At 38.8% G+C, this 16266-nt stretch overlaps 2 protein-coding genes across 2 annotated transcripts; one reads left to right on the top strand and one right to left on the bottom strand.

Moving 5' to 3' along the window:
• The first annotated feature begins 9592 nt into the window (after positions 1-9592).
• LOC131313472 (protein RALF-like 22) lies at positions 9593-10936 on the top strand. Its single transcript, XM_058341786.1, has 2 exons — positions 9593-9973; positions 10522-10936. Exons 1-2 carry the CDS (start codon positions 9741-9743, stop codon positions 10661-10663), a joined length of 375 nt encoding a protein of 124 aa, XP_058197769.1. The 5' UTR covers positions 9593-9740; the 3' UTR covers positions 10664-10936.
• Positions 10937-13887: 2951 nt separating this feature from the next.
• On the bottom strand, positions 13888-15388 carry LOC131314163 (non-classical arabinogalactan protein 31-like). The gene is made up of 2 exons (XM_058342652.1): positions 14954-15388; positions 13888-14423 (listed from the first exon to the last, which is right to left on the bottom strand). The coding sequence occupies exons 1-2, from the start codon at positions 15324-15326 to the stop codon at positions 14068-14070; spliced, it is 729 nt and encodes a 242-aa protein (XP_058198635.1). The 5' UTR covers positions 15327-15388; the 3' UTR covers positions 13888-14067.
• Between the last annotated feature and the right edge of the window lie 878 nt (positions 15389-16266).

Below are 16266 nucleotides of genomic sequence, written 5' to 3'. Positions count from 1 at the left end.
TGTGTTCTTTTTTTTTTTTTTTCCGTTACGCACTATTATATCTATCTACTTGCGATTTCTGTGATCCTAGTTTTCAAGATCCGTAGGGCATTATGAGTTGAACAAGGAATTCAATTCCTAACAACTGGTATCAGAGCCGCAGGTTGCGGTAGGGTTTTGTTCGACAAATTAGGGTTTAATCTTGTTCGGGCAGCCTAGGGTTTCCGTGGGAGCTATGGGTTCTGAAGAAGGCAGTCAGAAGATAGCAAAGTTTGACGGGTCAGACTTCGCGTACTGGAAGACGCAGATAGAGGACTATCTGTATCAAAAGGATCTTTACCGTCCGTTGGAGGGTAAAGCGAAAGGAAAGAGGGCTGAAGAAAAAGATGCGGATTAGAATGTTCTTGACAGAAAGGCGTTAGGAGTTATTCGCCTTTCCTTTTCTAAGGCAGTCACCCACAACATATTGAAGGAGAAAACGACGGAGGATCTTATGGAAGCGCTATCTAAGATGTACAAACAACCGTCTGCTGTGAATAAGGTACATCTTATGAAAAAAAATTTCAACCTGTCTATGGCAGAACGGGTTTCCTTTATGTCACACCTCAGTGAGTTCAATACGATTGTTGATCAACTTATGTCTGTTGATATCGAATTTGATGATGAGGTTCAAGCGTTGTTGATTCTGTCTCAGTTGCCAGAGACCTGGTAGGGTACGGTTACTGCAGTAAGTAATTCGGCTGGGAAAGAAAAGTTGAAATTGAGTGAGGTTGTTAGTTTAATTTTGACCGAGGAGGTCAGAAGAAATTCGATTGATTGTTCAGGTTCAGGTTTAAGCACTTCGGGTTCAGCCTTAAGTTTTCAGCAACAGAGGGGTAGCCAGAGTAAGGGTGGTCAGAATCAGAACAGAAACAGGTCGAAGTCAAAGGTTGGCAAGGGAAATCAGGGTAAATCTTAGGCTTTTCAAGTTCGGCCCATTAAAGGTGAATGTTGGAATTGTGGTCAGACAGGCCATATGTCATCAACTTGCAAAGCACCAAAGAAGAATAAGGATGAGCAGGAGGCTCATGTTATGCACGATGCACTTATTCTTGCTCTGAATAGTGACACCGATTCATGGGTTATTGATTCGAGGGCCAAATTTCACGCCACTGCTAATAGGGAGGTTTTGCAGAACTATGTAGCAGGGGATTTTGGGAAAGTATACTTGGGTGACGATCAGCCGTGTACTATTGTGGGAAGAGGTGATGTTCAGATTACTATGCGGGGGTTCAAATGGTGTCTGAAAGATGTCAAACATGTTCCGAATTTGAAGAGGAATCTTGTTTCGGTTGGGCAGCTTGCAGCAACGGGTTATACATCGACATTCACAGGGGACATGTGGAAGGTCTCCAGCGGTACCATGGTGGTGGCTAAAAGGAGGAAAATTGCTTCACTTTACTTGACTTCACATGGTAGTGACACACTTGCAGTTGCAGACAGCAAGAAAGATTCAGATCTGTGGCACAATAGGCTGGGACATATGAGTGAGAAAGGAATGAAGGTTTTGCAGGCTAATGGGAAGCTACCAGAGTTAGAGTCAGTGGATATTGACATCTGTGAGGATTGCATCTTCGGCAAACAGAAACGGGTTAGCTTTCAGAAAGGCGGCAGGCCTCCTAGGGCTCAGAAATTAGAACTTGTCCATACAGATGTTTGGGGTCTAGCTACTGTGCGTTCTTTTGGCGGTTCTTACTACTACGTTACTTTTGTTGACGATCACTCGAGGAAGGTATGAGTATTCTTCATGAAGCATAAGTCAGAGGTCTTTGAGGTCTTCAAGAAGTGGAAAGCCATGGTTGAGAATGAAACAAATTTGAAAGTGAAGCGGTTGAGGTCTGATAATGACGGAGAGTATGAGTTGGGTGTGTTCAAGAAAGCCTACGCTCTTTACGGGATTCGTTTAGAGAGGACACCCCCAGGGACTCCGCAGCATAATGGCATCGCAGAAAGGATGAACAGGACTTTGACTGAGCGTGCGAGGAGCATGCGGATACACGTAGGTTTGCCTAAGGAGTTTTGGGCAAATGCAGTTAGCACAACAGCATATTTGATCAATCATGGGCCATCAGTTCCATTGAACTTTGGGATACCGGAAGAGGTTTGGAGTGGAAAAGAGGTAACTCTTTCACATTTACGGATTTTTGGTTGTGTGTATTATGTGCATATCAGCGATAAGGAAAAGGATAAGCTTGATCCCAAATCGCAGAAGTGTACGTTCATTGGGTATGGCAAAAATGAATTTGGTTATCGATTTTTTTATTATAAAAACAGGAAGATAATCAAAAGCAGGGATGTTGTATTTAATGAAAGGGTAATGTACAAAGATAGGGACAACAAAAAGAACAGTGAGAGTGGCTCTACAGATGGGGACACTTCAAAGTACTTTGGGTTAGAGGATCTTTCAGATGACAGAAGGGTTTAGCCAAGTTCCAATAGAACAGATGGGGCAGTTTCAGACGAGGCAGTTCCAGAGACAGAGTTTAGCTCACCGGTCAGAGATTTGAGGAGGTCAACCAGGGTACTCAAACCTAATCCCAAGTACCTTTCGTCATTAGATTACTTGCTTTTAACAGACAGTGGAGAACCAGAGTGCTATGATGAAGCTTTGCAGGTTAGTGAGTCAGCCAAGTGGGAGCATGCGATGCAGGATGAGATGGATTCTCGTTACTCCAACGAAACTTGGGATTTGGCTACTCTTCCCGCAAGAAAGAAGGCTTTGCACAATAAATGAGTTTTTCGGATTAAGCAAGAAAGTGATGGTAAGAAGAGGTATAAGGCTAGATTGGTAGTAAAGGGCTTTCAACAGAAGCAGGGGATCGATTATACAGAGATATTTTCCCCAATTATGAAGTACATCACTATCAGAGTGGTGTTGAATTTAGTTGCTGCTGAAAATCTTTTTCTTGAGCAGTTAGATGTGAAAACTGCATTTCTTCATGGTGACTTAAATGAAGAAATCTATATAAAGCAACCTGTTGGCTTCATTGAGAAAGGAAAAGAAGAGATGGTGTGTAGACTCAAGAAGAGTCTATATTGTTTGAAACAGGCTCCCAGACAGTGGTATAGAAAGTTTGATGGTTTTATGCAACGCAACGGCTACAAGAGATGCAATGCAGATCACTGTTGTTACTTCAAGAGGTTTGAATCCAGTTACATTGTTTTATTGCTTTATGTCAACGATATGCTTGTAGCAGGATCCTGTGTTAGGGAGATAAACAGTTTGAAGCAACAGTTAGCAACAGAGTTTGCTATGAAGGATTTGGGTGCAACAAAGCAAATACTTAGGATGAGAATCAGCTGGGATAGGGCTCAGAGGATCTTGCGATTGAGTCAGGCTGAGTATATTGAACATGTTCTGGAAAGGTTCAATATGCAGAGTGCTAAGGCAGTTAGCACGCCCTTGGGAAGTCACTTCAAACTTTCTCAGGGTCAATCACCCAAAACAGATGCAGAGAAGGAATACATGGCCAAGGTTCCTTATGCCTCGGTCATCGGTAGCCTGATGTATGCGATGGTGTGCACGAGACCAGATATTGCCCATGCAGTGCGAGTTGTAAGCAGGTTTGCTAGCAATCCAGGGAAACAACATTGGGAAGCAGTCAAATGGATCTTGCGTTACTTGAGAGGTACCACTGATTTGCCACTTTGTTTTGGGAGAGGGAAATTGACAATACAGGGATATGTGGATGCAGAGTTTGCCGGTGATCAGGATACGCGGCGAAGCACCACGGGGTATGTTTATATTGTTGGTTCAATAGCGGTGAGCTGGGTTTCACGTCTGCAGAAAATAGTGACATTATCCACGACAGAAACTGAGTTTGTGGTCGTTACTGAAGCTGCAAAGAAGATGGTTTGGTTAAACAGTTTTTTGGAGGAGTTGGATTTGAAGCAAGAGAACTGTGTTCTTTTCAGTAACAACCAGAGTGCTATACACCTTGCCAAAAATCCAGTGTTCCACGCTAGGACGAAGCACATCGATTTGAGGTACCATTTCATTCGTTCGCTTTTGGAGAATGGGGATTTGTTATTAGAAAAGATTTTGGGAAACAAAAATCCAGCAGATATGTTGACCAAGCCTGTTATTGTTGAGAAACTGAACACTACAAGAAAAATTCAATTGGGTGACGAATGAAAATCGTCATAAATTGCATGTTTTTCGTCGTCACAAATAATATAGGTGACGAAAAAAAATTTGTCGACTAAAGGTTGTCGAGAATTCCTACCTGGTGACGAAATCTATTTTTCGTCACCTATAGTGTCTTTTGATGACGAAATATTTCGTCACCAAAAAGTGAATAATTGGTGACGAAATTTTTTTCCTCGCTTATTGTGCTTTTGACTACGAAAAAATTCGTCACCGATAGATCACATCGGTGACAAAAAATTTCGTCACCAATATAAGAAATCGGTGACGAAATTTTTCGTTGCAAAAGATGTTTTCATATGCAAAAAGAAATCCTTCTTTCTTGCGCTTGCTGGGTTTCGAACCCGAGTCCTTTGAGTTTTTCGCACAAGCTCCGACCAACTGCTCTATACACATTTTTTAGTAAATATTTGAAATATCTAATATATAACACATATGTTTAACAGTAAAATATATTTCGAATGTAATTTTGAACCTTTAAACATTAAAATTAGCAATTTTGATAAACATGAAAGTTGTAGGCAATTGAGTTATTGTTCAAACCCAATTTGAATTATCTCAATCGGAGATTTTAATAAAGAGTTATGTCCGAAATACATTTAGTGATAAAGCGCAATTCATAAATTTCGTGGCTGAAAGAGTTAAAATGGTGACGAAATTATTTTTCGTCACCAAAGTTAAGCATTTGGTGACGAAAAAAAATATTTCGTCACTAAATTGCTCTCATTTAGCGATAAAATATATTTGTTGTCACCAAATGATTATCTTTGGCGATGAAAAATAATTTTGTCACCTTTTTAAGCTTTCGGCGACGAAAAATATATTTTGTCACCAAATGGGTACCTTTCGCGACAAATATTTTTTTCGTCACTAAACATGTATAATTGGTGACGAAATTATTTCGTCATGAAAGTTGTTGAAACAGTGACGAATTTATTTTTTCGTCACCAAATAAACTCATTTAGTGACGAAATTAAATTTCGTCGCCACTTTTTTGTCACCAATTTTCATTTTTCTTGTAGTGGAAGTTGTATTCAACTTCAGTTGGCCTTCATGTTTGAAAAAGATGATGGGGCTGGAGCCACACCAAGAGGGGTCAGATGACTACGTCTGCGTTGATTGAGATTTGGTTTCAGTTGTTTGTTTGCTGATGCTTCGGTTATCTTCAAGTGGGAGATTGTTAAGAGTGCAGACAACCTTCAGCAACGAAAACGATATTTCAAAGACTTGTGGTGTAATTTCCACATAGGACCTGACCTATTTTACACTGTAGTTATGTAATTAGGTTTGTTTTTTAGAGAAAAAACAGAGAGAGATGAGAGAAAACGCAGGTCTCAAAGAGATTGTGAGAAGACTTGTACTCTTGATTCGATTTCATAGTTGACTGGTGTGGCTCCCGTGGTTTTTCCTCGCGTTGAGGTTTTCCATATATATCTTGCGTTCTTTGTTTTTTTTTTCCGTTACGCACTATTATATCTGTCTGCTTGCGATTTCTGTGATCCTAGTTTTCAAAATCCGTAGGGCGTTGTGAGTTGAACAATGAGTTCAATTCCTAACAGTTCTTTTGGAGTAACCCCTACCCATGGGAGGGTAATCCGTCACCACAGCCCCACCAAGCTGGACAGATGGTGCTCAATACTCAACATCTGGTTCACGAGAACCTTTTGGATTTTTTGTACTGTGTCGTTATGAATACATGTTCCCGTCTCCTAGAAAAAGAAAACCAAAAACGTTACCAGTGACTGTGATCATACGGCAATTGAGAGAAAGAGTGCACCAATTTAGGCATGGGGCAGCCTCGTCGTAGTATCCTTGTCATGACAATTGCCATTTTGACACATTCAAAAAAATTTAGAAAAAATAGGAGATATTTTGAAGTTTGAGATAACTATTTTTATTTTTATTTTGGGTGAAATGGGATATAAATAATTATTTTGTGAAGCCAGGTGTCATGTTTGCTTCATTGCTTCGCACATCTGGTCCATGCCCAGAAATGCGTAGTTTAAAATTGACATGGTATCAAGTGGAGTGGGGGGGGGGGGGTGTTGATGTGCTGTGCCGGCCCAAACGGCGTCTTCCCGAGCCCGAAAATTTGATCCGAAAAGTTCACTTGAAAGATTTCGTCGCATATTATGGTCTTGCAAAAAATCAAGTTGATCGAAAATCGATAACATAGTGAATGAATCATCTGTTTATAGTATTGTCATCAATGTCAAAAGTACTATTTACCCCAAAAAAATGTCAAAAGTACTAAGGCCAATAAGTCAAAAAGAGTGATTTGTTCACTAGGTTATCGATGTTCGGTCAACTTGATTTTTTGCAGGGCTATAGTACACAACGAGATTCGGATTAAAAAAAGAAGAAGAGATGGTGCACAATGAAATCTTTCAACTGAACGTTTCAGATCAAGTTTTTGGACTCTAAAAGACGCCGTTTTGCCCCGGCACACAGCAGCCCCCCAATTCAATGACACTGACACAGATGATTTGCGCTTGCTAAGTAATTGTAAAGGCGCTTGGGTTTTGTTTATTACTTTCACGGTCATGAGCTCATTGTGCATGGGTGGTTGATTCAGGTTTGCAGAAAATTATACAGTGACGTCCCATTAGGTATTGTGGTGGAGAAATCGAATTCGTTGATCTGGATGGTCAATAGTAGAAAATGACAATTCAATAGCTGTTCAAAAGGTGTTGCATCTTGTCTTCAGGTACGAACAATCTAGCACTATTCACATGACAAAACAAAAGGTTATTCTATAATCATAAAATAATAATGGAATTCCCAGCTGTCTCTCTTTAGATCCGCTCCTGTCAACAACATCGAGCATCAATTATTATACAATATTCGCATTATGTATTGCATTTTGGATATGTGTCACAAACACAATGGTTGAATGATGAGCTCCATATTTGAAAATCGATCCATTATCCATTTATTGGAATCAGACGGGACAATGTGAAACACATTATATTCAAAATGTGATCACCCAAGAATTACAGAGGAGTGCACTTCCTAGCATGTTCCTATCAAGGAGGAGATATTTTCAGGTTCAGATATGTACGTAACTAATTAATATGTTTTTCGGATGCCACGTGTAATGCTTGATTGACTCAACTCGTTGATGCCCAAATTTATTTGGATACATGTCACTAACCCCTCCCCCACAGGTCTTGACTTTGAGCCGACTTAAGACCAGATGGTTATTGGGTGAACAAAACTTAAGTCGGATTGTGATGGCCTGATGTCCACTTGCATATTGATGGTGTTCTGGATACAGGGGTCTCACGACGTGGTGAGGGACAAATCTTTTCTCCTCTATGGTCACGCCCAAAATGAATCAACTACGTTTGTCGTCCCAGCCAACCTTTTGAGTAGCAAAAAAGAAAAAGAAAAAAGAAAGAAACTAAATAGTAATTAGTCCTGCTCTTTCGGTTGTTTGTAGCACTATGCATGATGTTATGTGCATATTAACTAAACTTGAAACACAAATTAAATGTAATCACACTAGTTGAGGTCCTTGGAGAGAAGTCAATAGTGAGGATTAAGGAGCAATGAATCCTATTATCCTATTCGGATAAAAAAAAAAAAAAAAATCCTATTATCCTATTGGCAATTAAAAATTTGTTTGTTAGCGAAAAACTTTATCAAATCTCTTCATATCTTATGTAATGATGACAATGACAATCTATCTTTCCTCATGAAATTATAAAATGAAACCCTTTTTTCAACTTGCAATTAATAAAGCGAAAAACTGATAGTAAAATACAATTAATAAAGTGAGAAATATTTGACCCAAAATGCTCGTTCATCAAACCAATCATTGAGGAGTGCTAGATTCTTTTTTTTTTCCTGTGTTTGTTTGTTGCTAATAAAAATAAGCAACAATTTATGCCATTTTAGCATCTTGTTCACACTAAGTAACAAATTTTTGGCATTTTAGTTTGTTGTTAAACTAAGTAACAACTAATTGGTTAGAGGAAATAACTCGACATTTTTCAACAATTTTTCACTCGTATACCTATCTTCAACTTATTGTTAATGAAAGCAACTTGATATTTTTCTACAACTTATTCGTTAATGCAAACAACTAACAATTTGTCAATAACAAAATCTCCTCAACTTATTCCCTTCCGAAAATACCCCTAAGGAATCGTTTGCCAATGAACTCTTAGCTCAGTTGGCACCACCCACCACCTTCTTGAATGGAGGCCCATGAGGGGCAGTTGGGGTTTAGAGCTATAGACAACTTCTGATCCTTCTATGAACTAACTTGCTAACTCTCGCTAACCTCCACTAATGTATACAGTGTGACCCCCAAAAAAAAAAAAAAACACTAAGGAATCGGTTAATGCAAAACGCACAATAACACGTCTATTATATCTACCACATTTGACATGTGCGAGCGCGCACACACAGACATATATATTGTATTGGGACAATTAGACTAATGGTTCAGAACTATGGACATCCTCTAATCCCCGTGGACTAACTCGCTAACTCTCGCTGATGTATATATACGTGTGACCCAAGAAAACTAAGGAATCGGTTAGTGCAAAAAACACAATAACACAGGCCTATTATATCTACCACATTTGACGTGTATACTGTATTGGGACAATTAGACTAATGACTCTGCTTTTTCTAAATAGTATTGTGCCAATTCAAAGATATTGATCAAGAAGATCCTGCCCCTAATTGATAAAGTAAGAAGCCATTGAAATGGCAAATATCGTTTCTTCTTTCTGCCTTTTGGGCTACAATTGAAGCCCAAAGGACTGGACATGCAGCTATTAAAGCAAGTCAGTGCTGGTCTTAAATTAGGCTTACATTGGAGGCCCAAATGGGATACTTTTTTGGGCTAATTTCTTTGTGCTGAGTCTTTTTGTTTAAATGCAAAGTACGAGATGCATCACCTCATAGCTCTTTGTACAATGAGATCATTTGCTAGGTTAAGCTAGATCTTTTGACACGGTTTAACATTCCAATTATAGTTATTGACCTGTACAAGTTAAACAAGTACACGAGACCCATCCGTTCCCTGGGATAACATCATCTACAGTACGGTTTTACACTCCAATTAGAGATATCGTCACCGCAATAAATTAAGGACTGCACACGCGATGACCCGATCTTTTTACACGGTTTCACGTCCAATTAAAGACGTTATTCACATATAAAGGGGCAAGTCACAGCACACGAGGGTCTTGCGATAACTAAATAAGATCTTTTAACACGGTTCCACCTTCCAATTCGAGTTGTTTGACAGTTATAGATTAGCTATACGAAATTCACAGTTTCACACAGCCATCCAATCATCAAAACACTATAGAAAAACTAGGAGAAATAAACGGGAAGTGGTTTCAAAAATAGCTCCAAACCACAACCATAAATCTTTCACTAAAAACTCACCACCACCCATCTCCTCTTTTTCTATATTCATCTCCCCCCTTCTATCCCTCCTCCGTCCCTTAACTGGAGGGGCATATAGCAACGAAGCCAAAAACACTTCTTCTTCTCTCTCCCTCTCTCTCCCCTTCTCTCCCTCCAGAATCCTTTGCTTTCACCCCCCTCCGACATGGCTCTCGTCCGGGGTGGTTTGTTCCTCCTCCTCCTGTCCTTGGCCGCGGTGGCCGAGTCCTCGTTCTCCTTCAACGAGGCAAGCTTGGAAAGCGCTGCGCATTTCGACATTGACGCGTTGCGGTCTCGTCACGTCTCCACGTGCAATGGACAAGTCGGCGACTGTATCGACGTGGAAGAAGAGATGATGATGGGTTCTGAGGGAGCCCGTCGTGTTCTTGCTCGCCAGAGGTATTTTGGTTGTGGCCCTAAGAATGGAACCTTGCTTTCTATTATTTTGGTGATGTGTAAAGTAAGAACTTCATGCATGAAAGATTACGGTTTAACTAACCATCGCCCATCAAGCATGAACTTAGGCTATACAACTCATTCATGCAAGAAACTAATAACAAACAACATGTGTTCGGTGACTTTCATGATGAGGCTATTATACAACGGTTACAATATTAAAACTTAATGTTGTTAATTAAAATTTCATATATTTATATCCTTCATTTTATTTTTGGTAAAATAATATCATCCATACTTGAAAGTTTTGCTTTACCCTGTAATTTGAGCAAGCTGTTTGATGGACTCTATTGTGGGACCCTCTTAAAGAATGAATTAGGAACTGCGTTTAGAATGTGCATATAAAAGTTTAGGACGAGGCCACCCCTGACTGAGTTTTTTGGAGCCGTCCTTGCCTATGTGCCTCACATATTTCACTATTTATCAATTATGATTTTTATTATATTTCAAATAACAATTTGGTTAATGTTACAATTTTTTTTATCTACCAGGTATATCAGCTACGGTGCGCTTAGGGCAAACAATGTCCCATGCACCAAACGTGGCCGGTCCTACTACAACTGCAACACGAGGGGAAGGGCTAACCCTTACTCCCGTGGCTGCAGTCGCATCACAAGGTGTGCTAGGGGCTAAGTGATCGAGATGATATCAAAAAAAAAAAAAAATGTCCCAAAAAGAAGAAGAAGAAGATTACAAGAGAGAAAGAACAAGCCATCATCAAGTGAATTCAATCTTATCAGTCGTTTTTATCATTATTGAAGTTGATGAAAATCAAAACTTCCATGTAATTTCTTTCTTTTTTTTCTCCACTCGATCATTGTGTCACAATGTTGGTTTCACATTTATTTGGGCATAATATGAGATACTTAATTAATTATTATATTATATGTCTGGTGGGTACGATAATGTAGACTACTAAGAAGTGTGACTCATGATTTGGCCGAGCATGGGGGGCTTCTCTCTCCTTGTGTTTTTAAAAATCTCTCCTTCTTGCTGCTTTTATTTGTCTCCCATGGAGATAATACAAAGCTAATAATTGACTTGTTTTCAATAATTTCTTAATTTGGTTTTGTATTTCTGGTTTTAATTGTTTGCCTAGCTGCTGTGTTGTATTAATTAGACTCATCAAATCATTCATTATCTTCTCTTGTTCATGTTAAAAGAAACGGACTTGGGGTCCTATAGTGTAGGTATAGTGCATGAGTCGTCCGTCTCAGCAATTAATGGTCTAGATTTTATCACGACTCTTGTAGATTTGAGACGTCCACTATCAAGATGAAATCTAAACCGAGATGACTCAGATTGTACATTATACCCTTGCACTGCACTACGTGGACCTAGGGGTGCTCAAGAAAATCTCTCGAACAGTAAAACCAGACCAATCAGGGCCGAACAGTCTTATTTGGTCCGGTTTTGCGATTAATTAGTTAGGTTATGGTTCCAAAAAAATAAGTACTTTTAATTTTTGTTCTGTTACTGGTTCTCAATTAAAGAATTGTGGTTAGAACCGAACCGGACCGTTTAGAACTAATATATATAAAAATACTTATATGTGTGTAATTAAATATGTATTTGAATTTGGTAGGTTAATCTTTTCATGATAAAGTTAATTTATTTACAGATGAAATCTTATTCGTTAGGAAAGTTTTTAATAAAATTTCTATTTTTATTTTACCTACGAGTTATTTGGTGCATATATTGGTTAAGTTTTGATTCTCAATTTTCTAGAACTGTTTGAAATGGTTCGATTACTGATTTTATAGAAAATCGGACCAATTCAGACCGTGCGCACCCCTACATGGACCCGTGCTGCAAGAAACATTTATAGTTGCTAATAATGTCACCTTTAATTATGTCGTAATATTTTGAATGAAACAGCTTAAAATTTATGATAAGAGGACTTTAACACCATATTTTAGTCTTGACATTTGTAAAATACTCCCTCCGTCCCTATTCTTTAAGTCTCAATAGTTTCTTTTTTTTTTTGTCTCAAAAAGATTATCCCATATGGAAATTAAATGGGTAATAGATAAAAAATTTCCTCTTTTACGCTTTCATTTTTTTAATTAATAGTACTAAAAAAATGCAATGATCGATTGTGTTCCCTTAATAGTTAAAATCTCCAAAATGGACTAAAGAATTGGGACGGATGAAGCAAATAAAAAAGAGAGACAAATCACTTCATCATGGGTAAGAGTGCGATTTGCAATTTATCAAGTAGGAAAAATTATTCTATATCCTTGAGGCATCGCGCCTGTGCCCCAGGCAATTGTTGTAGGGTCCATAAGAAATTTATGGTCCACAATGTGTGGTGAGGAATTTTTTTTTTGGGATCCAAAAGAAAGCGTATGATCAACCAACCACACAATGTGTGGTGGATGACTTGAAGGCATTTTTCAATGATAAAAAAAAAAAGTGTGGTGTATAATAACGCACCATGTGACGATACTCTTAAGATGCAAAATAATTTTGCGTCCGGTAAGATCATCAATCATCCGTGCGTGACATGAATTGAACCTTGTGTGCCCGTTGGTACCCATCTGTAGAGGTTTGGGCGGTGCAAGTACAGCTTTTTCGAAAAGGAGAAAATGACATAGAACTTGTGAAACAGAAGAGGTCGTGAGAACCTAGGAAAGATGATACAGACTTGACATTGATGAGGCAACGTTAAACCTCTACATACATAAAACAGAGTATCCGACAGACATCTCACCACAGACCATTCAAACCTGCACAACACATTGACCCATTATCAGGTCTTGTAACGTTAACCTGTCAATGCAGGCTCCATGGAAAAAAAGAGCTCCATTCTTGTTTAAAATCCTGCACTCGAAATCTCGAATCCTATGCTAAATTACGATGCACCCTCCATACTCATTTTTAGGGCTCTATCTCCGAAGAAAAATGGATAATGTGTGGTTCATCGAATGAGCTACGCACATCTCGATTAGTAGAATTGGATTTTTTTTTTTTTTTGAGCTTGTTTCAATTTCGATAAGAAACCTCTTGTCAAGAAGGATGGTTTTTCGATCTCGTTTATTTTAACCAAAAATTTATGAGAATAATTTTGCTCTTCCCTTTTTGTAAATGCACTTTTAAAGTTGTCTTTTGGTGTTTCAAATTACACAGAACAAAAATATTGGAAGATGAAATTCCGACTACACTTACACAAAAAAAAAAATGGAGTAGTCCAAAAATTATTTCGCAAAATTAAAAAAGCACTAAACTAAGCTAATTAAGTTTCTCTTAATTTTTAGTACTTTTTCGAATACTTTCTGGTTGAATGTGAACTATCCATTATTTATTTTTATGGTGTTTAAAATACAGTACATAATACAATTTTGATAATACATGCACCACAAAATAAATTTTGAAATGTGATTATCAAAAAGTAGAGTGTTAAATAAATTGCCTTTATTGATAGAAACAAGCAAAAACTATTGGCCATGAATCTCGTGGACCTTTATCGAAACACCTACTTCTCCCTGAAAAGAAAGAAAAATAGCTAGGGATGTCTGCCACAAGTGATACAGTCTTGTTGGCAACTCGTATTAAAGTTAATTTAACCAGTTTTGCTGAAACCAAGGATTTAAAAATACCGACGAAAGGGATAATCACATGACGATACCGTCACACCCCAATATACCAATGAGAGGGATAATCACATTCGTATCATGCAGTTCCCATCATATATGTATCGGTCCCTTACCGATTCACAGACCAATTCTTGGCTGTTACCCCTGATGCAAGGGATAACACTCGACCCTTGCGGGTGACGCTTTGGCGCTAAATTTTTTTCTTCTTCTCAAAGTTGATTTTCTTAAAAATTAATTAACAACTATGCCAACCGATTCCAATTACGAATCACCCCAATTGTCACCGTCATGTATTCCGATACCGTTATTTAACACTACAACATTAGTACATTCTACTGTCACCGAAACACACATTTCAAAGCAATAAGTAAAAACCTACGTAGTAGTAGCCCATAAGAGCACAAAACACAGATACCCATAACTACGAATCCAATGTAGAGATCAATGTGGGCATATGGTTTGGGGTTCAAAGGCAAAGGGCCCAACTGTGAATAGTTCATATGGGGACAGTACTGCTGGGTCGTCACGAGCTGAGAGAGGGCTCAGTTCAGGGGCTTGGGCAGGCGGCTGCGGCAGCTTCTGAGGCATCAAGATGGCACCCTGCATCCCGTAGTGGAGATCTGTGGGCTTGTTGCAGGTAGCCATTGGGGAGGAGGACAGGAAGACCTTGCACTTGTGGGAACCAAATGTGGTGATGCTGTTTGGGGCCATCATGTAGAAGTAGCCATTCTTGTCTGTCTTGGCCTCTTGGACTAGTGGCCTCTTTGTGTTGTTGCACTCGAGTTTCACAGAAGCATCTGCAAGCAACATCACCCAAAATCAAATGCCACCCACAGAGAGAGAGAGAGAGAGAGAGAGAGAGAGAGAGAGAGAGAATACATACAAAAAACCGATTAGCAAAAACTACATATACTAAGTTCTGTTTGTTTCAATGTAAAATGTTTTTTCAAAAAAAATTTTAAAATTTTTATTTTTCGATATTTGGTTAGCATATAAAAAATAATTTTCAAAACAATGACAGAATGCTGATTTAGAAATATTTTTTACTCTCTCTCCTCTTCTCTCTCGTTTTGAATCAAATATGATTTGGGAGAAGAAGAGAACGGAACACGTGGTTTTGGGAAATGTTAGGACCATGGACGTTAAATGGAAAAATGACTTACGACCAAGATCAGAGGAAAACAATTTCACCCCGCAAAATGTTTTTCTTTGAAAATATTTTTCTCCTTTTTCTGGCCAAACAGCGAAAATAAAAATATTTTACGTAGAAATAAGCGAAGCCTAAAAGAAATTGAAGGAGCATTGGAAAAAAAATAATTAGTAATACCAACGAGTGGGGTAGCCCCCATAAGGGTGTCAACCCCAGAGTAGTTGCAAGGCTTGCAAAACACAACTCCTTGAACGGCCAGAAGACTCCTCTTGGGGAGGGGGTAACTCGGCGGATACTGAACCGGTGATTGAGTTGGGGGATAAACCGGTGGCTGACTCGGGGGTTGGATCTTCTGGCGGTGGGGGTCGGGATAGGGAGGGTGGCTGTTGGGGTATTTTGGGGATTCGGATGGAGGGTAGATTGGGGAATGGTGGAAAGGGGAGGGAGACTGAGCCGAGAAAGCTACTCCCTCAGGCTCATTGCCTGAGACAGTGAAGCAGGCGGCCGCTAGCAGCAGTGTGAGCTGCAGAAGGACGAGAGCTTTAGCCATAGTCTCTAGAGAGAGAGAGAGAGAGAGAGAGTAAAATAGAGTGAAGTGAAGTAATGGGTAATGGGTGTGAGAGAATTGGATTTATATATGGGGCTTTTCAGAATCAAGACATACGGAGTATTTTGTTTTTCTTTCACAAAACCCCGCATTAATTATTTGTTACGAATCAGCCCCTTACTCCCTCTGTCACTATTTTCTAGCCCCAGTTACCATTTGTTTCTGTCTCGAAAAATATTATTGTCCCTGACAGGGACGTACGCAGGATTCAAGTATGGGTTAAAGCGAATATCGTAACAAAATTTAGTACACATGAAATGCAACATCAATTTTAAGGCAACACAAATTGCAAAAATATTATGAACAAAATTATCATGTACAATAGAGTTTGGATCAATATATTTGATTACAGGAATATGATAGTAAAATGTAGAACCTAGCTTACATCTCTATGCAAAAGTAAGAATCTAAAACTGCGTTCGATGATCTTTCACGAAATAAGATGCATGATAATGGGATCAACATTAAAGCGTCAAGTAAGATTTTTCTCAATGCACTTGAGCATATAACTTGTAAGGAAATCGTACTTCATCTTAGTCTGTAGTCTTGTCTTCAACAACTCTATGGCTGAAAATGTTCGCTCGGTTGTTACCGTAAAACCGGTAAAATTAGCACAAGACGAATCCATCCATCAACAAAGGGATAAAGGATCGACTTTCCTGTTTTTGACAATACTTAATTGGCACAACTCAGAAACTGTGGAGAAATTCTGAAACTCCAAATGCTTCAACACATCAAGTTAATAATTTTGCAACCGAAACTTCAAATGCTGTTTTTTCTTGCTCAGTGGAGTCCTTGATATTTCTATCATATATTTGCAAGCTTGTAAATATCATCAATACTGAGATTTATAACCATCATTTTACGATCTAAAATAGAGCTA

The sequence above is a fragment of the Rhododendron vialii genome, chromosome 13a (genome assembly GCF_030253575.1).
Source record: "Rhododendron vialii isolate Sample 1 chromosome 13a, ASM3025357v1".
Taxonomy (NCBI): domain Eukaryota; kingdom Viridiplantae; phylum Streptophyta; class Magnoliopsida; order Ericales; family Ericaceae; genus Rhododendron; species Rhododendron vialii.
Note: the sequence above shows the minus strand (reverse complement) of the source record. Positions and strands in the feature narration are given on the sequence as shown.

Coding starts and splice junctions, on each gene's coding strand:
- LOC131313472 (XM_058341786.1), top strand. CDS start 9,741: ATGGCTCTCGTCCGGGGTGGTTTGTTCCTCCTCCTCCTGTCCTTGGCC. Junction 9,974..10,521: donor CGTGTTCTTGCTCGCCAGAG/GTATTTTGGTTG, acceptor TTTATCTACCAG/GTATATCAGCTACGGTGCGC.
- LOC131314163 (XM_058342652.1), bottom strand. CDS start 15,326: ATGGCTAAAGCTCTCGTCCTTCTGCAGCTCACACTGCTGCTAGCGGCC. Junction 14,424..14,953: donor GGGGGCTACCCCACTCGTTG/GTATTACTAATT, acceptor TGTTGCTTGCAG/ATGCTTCTGTGAAACTCGAG.